This window comes from Mandrillus leucophaeus, unplaced genomic scaffold, assembly GCF_000951045.1.
Source record: "Mandrillus leucophaeus isolate KB7577 unplaced genomic scaffold, Mleu.le_1.0 Scaffold13, whole genome shotgun sequence".
In the NCBI taxonomy this organism is placed as follows: Eukaryota; Metazoa; Chordata; class Mammalia; order Primates; family Cercopithecidae; genus Mandrillus; species Mandrillus leucophaeus.
Genome location: NW_012101254.1, coordinates 6,273,797 through 6,289,978, shown reverse-complemented (window position 1 = coordinate 6,289,978; position 16,182 = coordinate 6,273,797). Strand labels below are relative to the sequence as shown.

Here is a 16,182-nt window from a genome sequence, read left to right as displayed (position 1 = left end):
GAAATGGGGAGTCAATCTTTGTAAATGGTCATTATGGATTAGTTTGTACACATTTAAATATTTTACCTTCATTCTTATTATATATGGAAATTATGAAGATGCTGATGTTCCCTGAGACTTAATAAGTTTCCTTTAGAAATAGCACATTTTCAGCTAAGATCTAGACTGCTTTTCTCTTGGAAGGCTGAATTATCTATCTCCAACATCTTGGGACAACCCAGATATTTGACATTCCAGTATTTGAAAAATAAAAACTGTCTTTTAAAAAGCTAATGTAAAGAAAAAAGCCAATGTATTCTTACATTAACTTCCAAAATGTATTTTTTCTTTACAGTGAAAATAACCACAGCTGGGCAATTATGGGAACTAGCGAACTACAATAAAGTCAGTTTTATGGGTCATCAAGATACATTCTTGAAAATCTGACCTTAACAATTTTTCTTCTAGGTCATCAATGATTTGATATATTATTCACTTGCTTAAAAATAGGTTACTTTTCTTTATGAAGATGATGTAGGTACCATTTTGCTCCTATCATATCCTAAAATCAAGTATTTACTTTGCAGCCACAAAATGAGTTCTCATGGATTAGACAGCAGTCTCGGTATGGGCTTATAGACAACCTCTCCTACCAAGTGGCTCAGACCTCATTTCCATAGCTACCCTTCCTGACACAGGGGAGTTCAAAATTCAAGTGTCAAATGCTCAAATAGAACCTAATCAAGGCACAGGTGTTTCTCTTCACACTATTCTCCTAATTCTTTGACATCTCCAGATTAGACAGGCAGGAAGGACATGACTGGCTATGAAACTCACTTCTGAGAGAACTGGGAAACGGAAAAAAAATTTTTTCTATCATCTTCAAGAGACTATTTCTTCACACACCCCTAAGGCCTGGAAAGTGGTGGTGGCAGTAAATGTCTGCTAATGAATTAACCACTGTGGAGAAAGGAAAACTTATTTTTTTCCCCGAGAGATTTCCTTACCATTCTTTGATTTAGAAGCAAACAATGGGCACATTAATAAAGAGGCTGCACTGCATTTCTTCACTTTTCCAGTAATGTTAGGGGGTTAGGAGACAAAACAGATTAAGGGAGAAAACATGGAGACAGATAGATAAGGAAAATTTAATCAGTTTTACTTAAATTCCAAAAGAAATACACTACCCTGATTTATCATCAAGTTCCTCATTTTACTCTCTTCCATACAATCTGTGGGAACCATCCCATAGTAGTATAAGGTAGTAACAGAGGACCCTTACCCATGCCACTCTCAGATGTACGTCAAACCTCAAGATTCACCAAAAAACTCCAAGGTTTTTATTTTCACTTTTAATGATCTTTTACTTAATAATAAAATGAAAAATAAGAATATAGGAATACATACAATCTATATACATATATTTATTGCAAATACTTAAAATTCTTATGTAAAATGATTTTCTATATTTGTGAAAAAATATGACTTTTTAAATGGTGTTGACACCAACTTCTCTGTACATACCCTCAATTCCAATGTTAACAATTCCTTTAAAAAGGCAAAAGACACAAAAGTTTAGCATTTACCAAACCAGTCTGTACAAACCTTATAGCCAGAAGGGAAAAAAATAGCTTGTGGTAAATAAGTCAATTTTCTTTTAAAATAAAAAATAAACCCCAAAACTATTCCCCTTATTGCATTTTTCTGAAATAATCTGAGTGTCTTTAGAGTAACTTCCTTTGAAATAATTTGTGCCTTAACAGAGAGGTCCTACATCAAACATACCATATATGAGAAATTCAAAGTCTTCCACTGTCACTTTTTACAGATATTAAAATATATATTACTTAAAATATATTACTGGAAAGCTATTTTTAAAATTGATCTTCAATAGTTGTATCAAATGTAAAGCATTAAAAAAAATAAAGTAACCAAGAATCTACGAAGCTATTGCTTCAACTTTAGGAAATGTTTTACCTACTGTTCTCTTTCAATAGGTGTGTAGGTATCGAAACATGGTAGGAAAGGCCCCTGCTTATCACCATGTTTCTCAAAGTCTCTTTGGACTATTCTATAAATTTAGCTGAAAACTACCCTTGGCCAAGTTACTTACGTAGCACACTGTTGTAATGAGATGGGGAGACTTTTCCCTCCTCGCTATGATGTGAAACCTCTAGGTCAAAGAGAAAACACTCTGGCACTGCTCACTGATAGTGAGTTCTAGAAATAAAAAGCAGTGTAATGACCAGAGAAGCCCCCCGCAACTCCTCACCCCCATTACAGCAAATCACTTCACCAGAGAGTTATTTATGGCTCTCTAAGGTGGAGAAAGGCAATAATAAGCAACAGAATGTTAACTGTCAGGTCATTAATATGTATGACTTTGCACCTTCACCTGGAAGGCAATGAGGTCTTCCTTTGGCTATTTAAATCTGAGATAAGCTCTAAAACATGTACATCTGTATGCCTTCACAGCCCAATAAGTATGCTCTCTCCACCCCGAGAAAAGTTTCCCATTTGTCAGCTCTTATTCTTAGAAATGTTACACGAAATACCACAGAGAGCTTCAGTATCTTGAGCATAGGGGTTATGGAACAGAAGTAGGACAAACAACTCCAGGCTATTTGGCTTTACTTTCTGTTTAATAGGATGGAGAATTCTAATTCTTCAAAATTATTTAAGATTCAGGGAGACTTCTTTACTAAACAACTTAGAATCTTTATAAACAAGACTGAGGCTATATTATTAATGCTATCTCCTGGAGTGACCTGCAGTGGAGGACATCTGAAGGCTGGAGAGGGGTGCACGGGAGGCGTATGCATCAGGCATAATGCCTGACTAGTCACTGGAAATAATGCCAGGTCATACCCTAAGAATAAGCTCAGCATTTATTAAAACTTTTCAGATCGGGTTGAAAGGTAAAACGACTCAAAAACTAAGGTAAAGATTGCTTTAAAGGTGCTGCTGGAGTACCATACTACTAATTTAAAGGTTTTGTTTCTACTGGTTCATTTTCTAAAAGGCCAGATTGTAATGTGTGTTTGTTTTTTTTTTAAATTTTTCTGTTCAGCTTTTAAGATGAATGGCTTTCCACTTGAAACTTCTGTGTTCAAACAAACTGATAAATAGATTGATATTCAAGTTACTACCCAACTAAGAGAATTTAACTGTTCTCTTGTCTGGTCAAGATTGAGGCAGTGTATCTAGTTGGCAATATCTGTTTTAGGAGTATTCCTAAATGCAAATATTTAGTTGAGTATTATTTGTTAAGATAATCTGGTGAACAGCAATGTTTAGGACCTATCTAGAAGAGCCGGGGTCAAGATGAAGAGGCACAATATGGTTTGCTCTCTAAACAGACTTAAAAATCCCTGATACCTTTCCTCCTTTCCTAGTTATAGTCTGTTCATCCTTAAATTAAGGGAAGCACAGAGGAAAACCTTTCTGACAGGAAAGGGGTAAAGCAGAAAAATCACTTTCATCAATCCAAATTGGTAACTGACATTTAGCATGGAGTCAATTCCAAAACTCTCAACCTCTTCCAGCACGCTGACCAGCCCTCAGCCCTGGCACTAAGGAAGAGTGATGGGGTAGGGCAGGGAGAGTTATACTCAGCAACAGATCTCTTTAAACCCTTATTGGATTGCCCAAGGTACTGAACGTTTGGGAGAACCATTATTTCTGTTTTCTACCGGTTCTTGGCTTGAAGATATACTCCTTATCCCCAATCCTTGCAGCCTTCTTATCTCTTAGCTGTGTGTGTGTGTGCTGGAAGAAAGGGGGAAAGATGGACAGACATATTGTACTGACTGAAGGTGGAACACAGATATTAATCCTATACTGGCCTTGGGCCACAAAAAAGCCAGAAGTGAAAAGTGAAAAACAGTGAAGTGAGTTTCTTATGGGACGGAGCAGGGGCTGTGGGAAAGCATTAAAGAGTGTGTGATGTGGGGGTGGGGTGGGCAGGGGTAGGTAGTAGAATGGGGGCAAAACAGAGATTATTATTGCCTATTTTCTCCTAATCTGGAACGTGACTTAACAAGTTTAATCTGTTCTGCATTTTATAAATATCACATCCTAAATATGAAGGACAAATACAACTGTACCATGTTGCATTAACATTTGTACTTCATACATTCCAAATCAGGAGACTTGAAATCAATATGCAAATGATGCAAACTGACACACCCCCATTTAATACAAAATTCTGTTAAACTGCAGGTTTAATGTTCCTTAACCATGACCTAAATATTATGTACTCACAAATTCTTCAGTCACTAGAGAAGGATTTAAAAACAAAAAAGGAAACAAGAAAGAAAAAGAAACTAAAACAAACAACCAAAAAAACTTTAGGGCTCATTTTCCTTCTTTTCCAGTTGTTCCCTTAGCCATTCACTGAGGCCCCTTTGCATTAGAAATTTCTAGTGCTCAGACAGCAGTAATCCAAACAAGGCCTATATTTTCTAAAACAGGAAAAGTGTCTTGTATTGTGTATGTGCGTAAAGTAAGATATAAGATGATTTCATCCTGTTCAGATGCCTGGGAGATCAAAGCAGGTTGAACAGAATGAACAAATGTGGCATTGGTGAGCTTTTCTACCTGCAACAACAGCTGACTATCAAGCACTAGGTTAATAGGTTGGGAGAGAAGAGGAAAAGAGAGGTGACCTTGTTCTAGTGTCAAAATTGTTTTCCAAAGTTCTTCACGTTCAATTTAACAGTTTCTATGGTTTCACTCCCCTTGCTCAACAAGATGTAGCTCAAATCACCCAATCACTAACACTTTTCTGTTCATTTTATATTAGTAGTTCAAAATTGTTAGTTACCACGAATGACTAAGTGCGGGGATAGGGTATTTTTGCTGGAACTGTTGCACTGCACAGCCTGTAACAACACACGGGGTCCCAGAGAGGCACTCCCTTCACGGACTACATTCACTGTCTCAGGGCAGGGGGTGGGATCAGGGAACAGCAGGGATCCACAAATTCCAAGCAGACTGCTTGGCAACAGTACTAGACCATGGAAGCCAAGAACCAAGTCAGGGCTTTCTGAGTCTGAAACACTACCTGTGAAATGAATTCCTTACCAAAAATTTCAATTTAAGATTCCACCTAAGGTAAAGGGACTGAGTAAAACCTTGAATCCAAGTCCTGCAAAGGCTGAATAATCTATGAACAAGCTGCAGGCAGACTGTCCAGACAAAATCAGTGTGAATGGCCATTTCTTTAGACCATTCCTTCACTTTCCTTTTCCTAGCTTCCTAGGAAATGTCAGAGGGAGACAGCTTCCTTTTACCATGCTGGCATTAAACTTTTCTCAGTCACAAGTAGTAGAACATAAATCTGAATTCAAAGTAACACATTATTACCTAAACACTTGGGAAAATGTTAAACAAAATGTGACATATTTACATGATTTTGTAAGTGCAAACTTGTCACAAATTCACAAAGTCTTGCTTGACTTAGACTTACTATACAAGGTGCTCTTCCTCTAAAATGTAAAAGATCTGTACTTTGTATTCCTGATTAAGTAACATTTGTCTCTGAAGACAACTGAAACCTACTTGTTTATTTCTGTGATTCCAAAAGGATGCAAAAAACCCAACTGGTCAACCCTTCCCTTCCCCCTCCTTTACAGTGTATCTCTTTCTAGTCTCATTACCGAACAACAAGGCAGGAGACGCACAGTTTGGAGGGGCCAATGCAATCGTCATGGCAGAAAGCGCCACAGCCTTTGCACATGATCATGGCTTTCAAGCGGCAGTAACATTTTGAAGGCGTGCCCTCTATGCTGTTCTCCTCAGGGAAGGCCTGAACAGGAATGGTCTGGCCATGGCTGCTGGGATTCATAGCTTGGCTAGCAGGGATGGTAGTGACAGTCACTGAAAATGACATGACATCACCTACATTGCTAGATACCTGGCTACCTGGTATAGCAGAGTTATGGTCCATGTCAGATGAGGTGGAGACATTGATCATGCCTCTGTAGCTTGGCCCTATCTGGGTGGGGCTTCCATACAACTTCGGGGTTTGCAGGGGTGGAAGGAGTAGGGGCTGGTGGGTGGGGCTGTCTGCAGGCAGAGGAAGAACAGTAGAATTGAAAAGCTCGGGGCTGCTACGGATTGTCTTACCTCTCACTGCATGAGCCATCTGCTTCTGTGCTGCCTGAATTAAATCTCTGGCTAAGGTCTTTTCATCAAATGTCTGGCCTCTAGGGAACAGGTAATTCTCCTTACTTAAAGTGGTTTGCTCGTTCACTGGTATCTCAGGCTTCACATTCTTGCTAGCTAAGCAATCACTGGTAGATACAGTTTCCCTGCTGTGGGGTGCTGAACTTGTGTCACCCTTGCCAGCACTCTGGGAAACCTGGGGCTCCTCTTTCACCATGACAGATTCCTGCTCATCACCAGTACTTTCCTCATCAGTGTCATCTTCTTTGCTGCTGCTACTCTCTCCTGTTGCATTTTTACAGTCTGTATATCCCATTTTCAAGGCTTCAGTGGGGCTGCTTAGACAAAAACGGTCTTCAGGGTTTACAGAATGGGTCCTCCTAAAGCTCTCTGAGCCCCGGCCATAGGTAGAAATATTCAGTAAGTAGTGCCCTGCCATTGCAGGTTTGGATGTCCTTCTGCCAGCAAAACCCAGCATGAACCTCTGGCTTGTGGAGATGTCTTCCAGCTGGAAACCTGAGTGAGCGAAGTTGAACTGCGAGGGCGGCACAACTGAGAGAAGATTCTGCCTCCGAACCCTCTGAATGAGAGTCTGAAGGATCTGATCTTGGGTTGCTTTACTTAGTCCTTCTTGGTATTGGTGTGTGTCAGCGCTGGAGTCCCTCAGCTCCTTAGCTGAAAAGAGCTGAAGGGGCCTTGGAACCTGGGGGAGCTGCTTACTTTGCAAGGTTTTGCCCAGCTGCTGCTGTGTAGCTGGATGGGACTGTCTCTCATTAACTTCCTCTCTGGTGCTATTTTCTGTTGTGTTGGTACCTATGAGCACTCCCATCCCCCTTTCCTCTTGAGTAGTCAGTGGAACCATTTTCATTTCAACTTTGGTGAGAGGTTTAGGCAGAATTTGCTCCATGGGAACATCTTTGCCTTGAAGCAGCTGAGTCACTAAAGGATTATTAGCAGGAATACTAGAGGTTGGTCTTAAAGTGGGTCCATTCATGTTTAAAGAAGTTCCTGGGGTTTTAAGGCTAGAAGCTGCTGGCAAAGTGCTCGAGGGTGGAGCTGATCCAGCAGGTGCTGTAGTTGCACTGACCTGCGGTACAGGAAGCTTTTCTAAAGTGGCTGCGGTCAATAAAGATGTTAAAGGGGAGGGAGTTACAGCCACTGGCACACTAGCATCTGTCTTTGATGAGGCTGAAGGGTTAGGTATATTCTTACTAGGACCTGCTTTGAGCTCAACTGTGCCATCAGCTGCAAAATGAACAGGTGAGGCACCTGAAATTAGAGTAGGACCTGTTGGAGAAGGTGCTTTCTCCTGTCTGCAACTACTGGGCCCTTGTGGATGGCTGAGAGAGGCCACTGTGGCTGTTGCCCTGGTGGGGTTCAGTTTTTCATTATTCAATTTCTCTATGTGGGCTGGTGATGGGACACTTGTGCATGCTCCACTGATGGCAGGTGTTGGAGGCACTGGGGGGGTTTGCTGTAGTTGTGCTCCAGAGACACTATGAGGCTGTGCCTGGCCTGGGGTGGTCTTGGTCTCAGACTGGGGCTGAGTCTCTGGACCACAGGGTAAAAGCTCTCTCGTACCTCCCCTGCTTCCAGTTCCTGCCAGTTCCAGTGTGGGGCCCTTTCCAGTTTCACTGACTCTGTCTGAGCCTGGACTGCCTCCTCTAGCAGTCTGCCCTTCACCACCCTCTCCTGGACCCTGTCCACCCCCTGGGCCAGGTCCTGGAATGGTCCCTCCAACTGAGGCGGCTGCAGCAGCTGCGGCGGCAGCGGCAGCTGCTGCCCTCTGTGCTTTGACCAGTTGAGCTTTTGCTTTGATGTCTGCAAGAGTTCTGGCTCCTGTTCTGTTAGGACTAGTGATGGAGACTGGAAAACGAGCCCTGGGAGAGACCTGCGATGGATGAAACGGCATGGGGGAGATTCTGGAGACCGGGATCTGAAAGAAGTAGAGGGGAAAAAACAACAGAGCTTAGTTTTCATTTCTAAGAATAACAAAACTTCATTAGCCCTCACATTTTAAAAACAGATGAACACTACAGTACCTGTGACAAACATGGGTGGTCTATGGTCGAGAGGCCAAACCTTGGAGAAAGTAACACTAGTTTGTCTCTAGAGTCCTTACATCTGCTTTTTCTATTGGTGCCAAAGACAACTGCTTCCACTCTCAACCCAAATCCCCACACCTCTTTTCCTATCTCAACTCCCTCCTAATGTCACTATCACAAGTGCTTATCATGATGCAAAGCTTTCTAGGGCATTTGCATTTTTAAAAAGTGTATTTATGTTTGAGAAAGGAGAGAAAAGCAAGTAAGCCAGCCACCCATACCACTACTGTCTTTTAGTTCTTAGCTTTACCACCAAGGTCCAGGGGGAAAATACTTGCTCTTTTCTGTTCTACATACACACACACACACACACACACACACACACACACTTGGGCTGGATTATCTCAAATTACACAGGCTTCTAGATAGCACTGGAAGGAAGACAATGTGTGATCCATAGGAGCCCCTACCATGCCCACACACATAAAGGAGTACGTACATAATGTTTACCAGCCATTCTCATCTCTGACTGGTATTATATTTACTTGTGCAACCTTTTAAAAATATATATGCTCTGGGTCCTATCCCAAAAATTACAAATTAGAGTCCCCAGGACCTAGGAATTTTTTTTTTTAATTAAAAGAATTTTTTTTTTTTAGACAAGGTCTTGCTCTGTCACCCAGGCTGGAGTGCAGTGGTGCGATCTCAGCTCACTGCAACCTCAGTCTCCTGGATTCAAGTGATTCTTGTGCCTCTGCCACCCGAGTAGCTGGGATTACAGGTGTGGGCCACACGTCTGGCTAACTTTTGTATTTTCAGTAGAGATGGGGTTTCACCATGTTGGTCAGGCTACTCTTGAACTCCTGACCTCATGTGATACACCTGCCTTGGCCTCCCAAAGTGCTCGGATTACAGGCACGAGCCACTGCACCTAGCCTGAAAAAGTCTGGCCTGTGGTAACTCCTGAGGGAGACTCCAGCTCAAACAAACAAACAAAAAAACGTGTTTCTAAAAAGCTACTTGTGAGATTCTGATGTCTATCAGGTTTGAAACCATTGATTTTCTTCTTCTTTTTTTTTTTTGAGACAGAGTCGCACTCTGTCCCCCAGGCTGGAGTGCAGTGGCACAATCTCAGCTCACTGCAACCTCTGCCTCCCGGGTTCAAGAGATTCTTGTGGCTCACCCTCCCGAGTAGCTGGGATTACAGGTGCCCGCCACCACGTCCAGCTAATTTTTTTGTATTTTTAGTAGAGATGGGGTTTCACCATGTTGGCCAGGATGGTCTCGAACTCCTGACTTCAAGTGATCCACGCACCTCGGCCTCCCAAAGTGCTGGGATTACAGGCGTGAGCCACCATGCCTGGCAAAACCAATGATTTTCATACAATAAAATCATCATGTCTGAAACAAATCTGCCTTCTGTCCTGAACAATACTTTGAAAGCTATTAGAGTTACTAATAATGCATCAAGATGTGCACCGTTCTAGTAACTGGTTGAGTTTAAAGGAGTAAATAACTGTTAAGATGTTCTAAAGCATTTAATTAAAAAAAATTAACCCACTAAACCCTAAGAAAATGCATGCCATTTTTCTTAATGTTCTTAAATTAAGAACAATAAAGTCACTAAACATTTTTCACTATTTGCAATACTAATTTCTCAAAAGGTCAGTAATCCTCAAAAATTGATTCTCTATAATTCCAAAGTTAGAGCCATGGGACTTCATAATAGGTGTCACAGAGTATATGTCTTACATCAGGAAATCTACTTAATCTCTCTAAGAGCTAAATCTATTTCACAGCCAATTCGAACAAGCCTAGATAGCATATTTACTCAGCACATAGTATTTTAGAGGCTGCCTACGGTAAGAAAGCAGCAGTTATTGTCCTTTATTTATATCATATGAAAGAAACTGCAGGGAAAAAATGAAAGAAAAAAAAAAAGATAAAACTAAAAAAGTAAATACAAGAAAGGTGTTTAGGGGAACTTACATAGGGACAAACAACTTTACATAAGAACACTCTTGAGAGTAACACTATACCTAGCATAATACATGGTATCATAATAACACAATCATTAATAACATGTTGAAATCAAATAAGAACCATTAAAAGTGGTTAAAATGAAAGGTTTCAGTATCTAAAAATAAGTTTCAGTTACTTATGTAAATAGCCCTAATACCTGATTATGCAGAATAAATCATATCTTCTTTTTAAGTGCAAAACCACTCAAAGTTGTCCAGGCACTGATAACAATTTAATTTACTGAGAAGTCCTACCTTGGGAGAGCAGAGAGATTCAATCCTTTTCTTTTTAAGTGTACAGTCATCCCTTGGTATCCATGGGGGATTGGTTCTAGGACCCTGGAGGATATCAAAATCTGAGGATGCTCAAGTCCTTTATATAAAATGGCATAGTATTTGCAGATAACCTCCACATATCCTCCTATATATTTTAAGTCACCTCTAGATTACTTATAACACCTAACATAATATAAATGTTATATAAATTGTTATACTGTATTTTTACATTTGTATTCTTTTCCAAATATTTTTACCAGGTGGTTGGTTGATAATATAGAATTAACCTTGAGGATGTGGAACTTGCTGATACAGAGAGCTGACTGTATATGGAATGTAAAACATATAATGTGCATTGTGTGTATATAATTTTTATATACATATGTATGTATATAAAAGTTGTAACTAAGTTGTAACATTTATACTACATTGCAAATTTTGTTTTCTACTACTACTTTGTGAATTTTGTTTTCTACTTAAATTTCGTTTAAAAGGTTTTGTTCTGTTATAAATTACATTAAGCTTTGTCTAAGAAAGCAGTATTTGAGATAGGGTCTAAGGGAAGAGAGTTACTAAAGACACTTCTGGAAAAGTCTTTTTTGAGGAAGATGAAGAGGGAGAAGAAAGGAAAAGAATGGAAAAAAGTAAAATTATATTAACTTGGTCACAGTGGATTAAAGTTTCTGTGTAATCCCTCTGGACTAGCAGAAAGCAGACAGAATATGATGTAACCCAGCCTGTTTACAGGTGAGGAAATAGAAATGATAGGTCTTAGCAACATTTATAGCAAAACCTAAACAGTTACTCAGCTCTCAGGTCTGGAGATAAGCTGTGAATGACATTAAAAAAAAGTTTCTAATATTTTTATAAAAAAGAATAGTAAAAGTGATTAAAACAAAAATCAGAATCTCTGGCAATGCATGTTAAAGGCAGAAAAAAAAAAAAAAAAAGAAAAGAAAAAACCCCCATAGATTCTTAAATGCTAAAATCACCAATCTTAAAGAGCAATGAACTGGCCGGGCGCGGTGGCTCACACCTACAACACTAGCACTTTGGGAGGCTGAGGCAGGTGGATCTTGAGGTCAGGAGTTCAAGACCAGCCTGGCCAACATGGTGAAACCCCTCTACAAATAATTATTTTAATTATTTGTAAACATACAAAAATTAGTTGGGGGTCGTGGCTTACGCCTATAATCCCAGCTACTTGGGAGGCTGAGAAAGGAGAATTCCTTGAATCCGGCAGGCGGAGGCTGCAGTGAGCCGAGACTGCGTCACTGCACTCCAGCCTGGGTGACAGAGCAAGACTTCATCTTGAGGGGGGAAAAAAACAAGCAGTGAATAAAAAAGTAATAAGAAGTATAGACGGTGGCCCATGCCTGTAATCCCAGCACTTTGGGAGGCAGAGGAGGACAGATGACTTGAGGTCAGGAGTTTTTGAGATAGGGTCTAAGGGACCACTGGTCAACATGGTGAAAACCCATCTCTACTAAAAAATAAAATTACAAAAATTAGCCAGGTGCATGCTTGTAATCCCAGCTACTCAGGAGGCTGCTGAGGCAGGAGAATCCCTTGAACCTGGGAGGCGGAGACTGCAGTGAGCCAAGATTGTGCCACTGCACTCCAGCCTGGACCACAGAACAAGACTCCATTTAAAAAAAATAAAAAATAAAAATAAAAAAAATACAATGAGAATGGGTCAAGTTCTAGTAAGTGAATCTTTCCAAGGAATACTTCCTGACAGGACTAATTTTGGTTCACCTAAGTTAAACTAAAAGGGGGAAAAAGTACCTTTACTAGGCTTATTTTTCCATTTACATCCTAATGAGTAATATCCAGTGCCTTGGCTCTTAAATTCCTTGGCAAGAAAAATAAACTATTTATTAAATGAATGAACTGCAAGCTGATATTAAGCAAAAGCCAAAGTATTAATAAACCTTTAAGATCAGAAGTAAAAATGTGTTTGGGTTTTAAAGGGCATTATATATTAAGATAGTCAAAGATACTGCCTAGAAGAATTTGGAAGATTTGACATGCAGCAATATACGGCTAACTGGAAGTTAATCACATGCTAAGCAGTAGAGCTTATCAAGACTATTCCATCTTACTAGTGTCCCTCAAGTAACCAGTAGTGACAGAGGATAGCCACACATATTTCCTTTAATAGGAGGGAGCTAAACGTAGTTCCTGATTCACAGAACATAAAGTCAGTTATGGTAGCAAGAAAAGGGCCAAAGTAAACTAAAAAATCTTTGTACTCTTGGTACAGAGATAGGATCCTTTGATTACACCAATAGTCTCCTCATGCTTAGTCTCACATTTCTTATTTTGTCATATCAGACAATAATTTCCATGATGGTTACAAGATTTCCATAACTGTCTTAAACTCAATAATGGTAGTTATTGTTAATACTTCTGCTTATAAAGGGGCCACATTGTCTGGAGGCATGCATCACAGACTCCCTGTAAAGGAACTGAAGGAAGCCCAAGATTCTTCCACCCTGGGATTGTGATCAACTCTTCTCTGCAATATCTGTGCAAATCCTGGCCCAAAAAATCTAAGAGGTCCTGAGGAGACAGTAGGATAGCTGGCTGTCAATGTTCTACAGAGGCTGAGAATTATAACTAACTTTTTGGAAGTCCATTTAAATTCTATTTGGTCTAACTCTAAGATTCTGAGATCAGTTGCCTCCGAGCTCGAGTAGTGAGAATGGGGCTGGTTTACATTAGATGCCCAGGTACCTTCCTTACGCAAACACCAGTAAAGACCTGTATGTAGGACTGCAGTTCTAAATGCCCATCTGTCATTTTATTTGTGTAAGGCCATAGTTACATACTTACCAAATATATCCAACCGCTTCTGCATTAAGAACTACCACAAATTACTTGAAATTTAGTAGGTATGACCAAAAACATAGGGTTCACACCATCTCTCCTTTTCAATTCTCTCCATTCTCTTACCTTGAGAGGTGGTACTTTTCGCACCTGGACTCTGTCCCCTCTACTGAGAAAGGGCTGTGGTGAGACCTGAAATGGCTGCTGGTGCTGGCGATTCTCAGTGACACGTGGCCTCTTCTCCCAGCTCACAGGGGCCTCTTCTTGGGTAAGGGAAGACTTCCTCTTGAGGCTTTCTGGGTTCTGATCAACAAGAGTTGTTAGAGGTTCTTTCACAGTGGTCTCTTGTGGACCTGCTTCTGCTGTGGGCTTCGTTATTGGTTTTTCAACCCCAGGACTCTTGGGTTTGCTTGGCGATGTAACTAAAGATTCTTGGCTTTCACTTTTGTTATAATTACAAGCTGTGGTGAGATGATTCTTCCCAGATTCCTGTTCAGCAAAGGCGACTGGCTTCTGCTCCAAGAGATCCTCATCCTGTGGGCACTTGATGGGAAGAATGCTGCTAAACTCATGTGTATTGAGAGCTGAGGAAAGCAGGGGCTCTGTAGATGTGGAGAAGTTCGGCTGCACTTCACCTTGGCTTTCACACTCTTCTCTTCTGCCTGGTGATGACATTTGCAACGCTTCTTCTTTACACTCTGACTGGGGGACTACTGGAACTATTCTGATAAGAGAGGCCTCTGACACAGGCATTGATTTTGGTTGTTCAGCTAGGGTTTTCTTTACTTTGGGATCGCTGGGAGAAGCTGTCAATTTCTTAGAATCTTCAAGGCTCAGGCCAGAACTAAAAAGGGGGAAAAAGAAATATTCTAGTTGAGAAATAGCCCACATTGTTGAAAGCATTCATTAATAGAGATAATGGGGCCCGGCGTGGTGGCTCACGCCTGTAATCCCAGCACTTTGGGAGGCCGAGGCAAGTGGATCACGAGGTCAGGAGATTGAGTCCCTCCTGGCTAACACGATGAAACCCCGTCTCTACTAAAAATTCAAAAAATCAGCCAGGCATGGTGGTGGGCACCTGTAGTCCCAGCTACTTGGGAGGCTGAGGCAAGAAAATGGCGTGAACCCGGGAGGCGGAGGTTGCAGTGAGCTGAGATCGTGCCACTGTACTCCAGCCTGGGCGAGAGAGAGACTCTGTCTCCAAAAAAAAAAAAAAAAAAAAAAAAACACTAGAGATAATGGAAGATGACAATGCCTAGGAAAACCCCGGAGACAGCAGGTATTCTTCATGTATTATCTTCACTATCATTAGTAGTGAAAGCTCTGGAGTCAGAGTGCCTGGATTCAAATTCTGGCTCTGACACCTACCATCCCTGTGATATTAAGTAGATGACCAGCCTTCTTTACTTCAGTTTCTTCAACTGTTCACTAGGTTTAATTACTTCATAGTGTTGCTATGATAATTAAGTTAATCCATATAAAGTACTTACCTAACACATAATGAAAGCTCAGTAATGGCAGTTATTATTATTACTTCTGCTTATAAAGGGGCCACATTGTCTGGAGGCATGCATCATAGACTACCTGTAAGGGAACTGAAGGAAGCCCAAGACTCTTCCACCCTGGGATTGTGATCAACTCTTCCCTGCAATATCTGTGCAAACTCTGGCCCAAAAAATCTAAGAGGACCTGAGGAGACAGCTGGCTGTCAATGTTCTATAGAAGCTGAGAATTATAGCTGAGTTTTTGGAAAGCCCATTTAAATCCCACTTGGTTTAGCTCTAAAATTCTGAGATCGAGTGTCTCTAAGATATTCTGAGGGTACAGTTCCAATGAGCTTCCCATAATGTGGCTTGGCTAACAGCTGGGCTAATTTGTAAAGGTCATTAGTGACTCTTCTTAATGTTTTAGAATATTGTACAACATGTAAAATCAATGAGCCTTCTTTGGTGACTTTGAAGAGTGCTTCTGAGACGGGATGACTAGGGACAAAACTGGGCAATAATAAAAAACAGTCTTTCTATAAATGCTGACAGAAAGTAACAGTTGACAATAGAAAGACCCATGAACTGTTGTAATGCTCTATCTGCTTAAGAAGGAGAGATGGGCCAGGCACAGTGACTCATGCCTATAATCCCAGCACTTTGGGAGGTGGGCAGATCGCTTGAACACCAGAGTTTCAGACCAGCCTGTGCAACAGGGCAAAACCCCACCTCTACAAAAAATACAGTAATTAGCTGGGTGTGGTGGCATGCACCTGTAGTCCCAGCTAGCGGGAGGCTGAGGTGGAAGGACTGCCTAAGCCCAGGAGGTTAACGCTACAGTAAACCATGATTGTACCACTGCACTCCAGCCTGGGGGACAGAGTGAAACCCTGTCTTTAAAAAAAAAAAAGAAAGAAAAAAAGAAAGAAAAAGGAGGGAATGAACAAATATTTGTAGAATTACTGCTACCTGCAATAACAGTCTAAATGTACAAAACATCACTTCTATAACTCAATGCTCATACCAAAAATGTAGAAAAATCAGCTTATAGAACTCTTTTTTGAGACAGGGTCTCGCTTCGTCACCCAGGCTGGAGTGCAGTGGTGTAATCTTGGCCACTGCAACCTCCGCCTCCCAGGTTTAAGCAATTCTTCCACCTCAGCCTGGGTCTACAGGAGCGCACCACTACACCCAGCTAATTTTTTGGTATTTTTTGTAGAGATGCATTTTGCCATGTTGCCCAAGTTGGTCTCGAATTCTTGGGCTCAAGTGATCCACCCACCTCGGCCTCCCAAAGCACTGGGATAGAGGTGTGAGCCACCGCACCCGGCCATAGTTTATGGAACTCTTAATCTCAATAGGAATATTTCCTAAATG

The 16,182-nt window shown here is 41.0% G+C and overlaps 1 protein-coding gene across 2 annotated transcripts in view; it reads right to left on the bottom strand.

The window, feature by feature from the left end:
* Window positions 1-1,316: 1,316 nt before the first annotated feature.
* The window catches only part of ASXL2 (additional sex combs like transcriptional regulator 2), a 152,947-nt gene continuing 138,081 nt past the window's right edge, over window positions 1,317-16,182 (bottom strand). For both annotated transcript variants that reach the window (XM_011972683.1, XM_011972684.1), the window contains 2 exons: window positions 13,448-14,165; window positions 1,317-8,083 (listed from right to left, as the gene is read on the bottom strand). In XM_011972683.1, coding sequence (XP_011828073.1) covers window positions 5,636-8,083; window positions 13,448-14,165 — 3,166 coding nt within the window. In that variant the 3' untranslated portion in view covers window positions 1,317-5,635. The remainder of the gene's footprint in view (window positions 8,084-13,447; window positions 14,166-16,182) is intronic.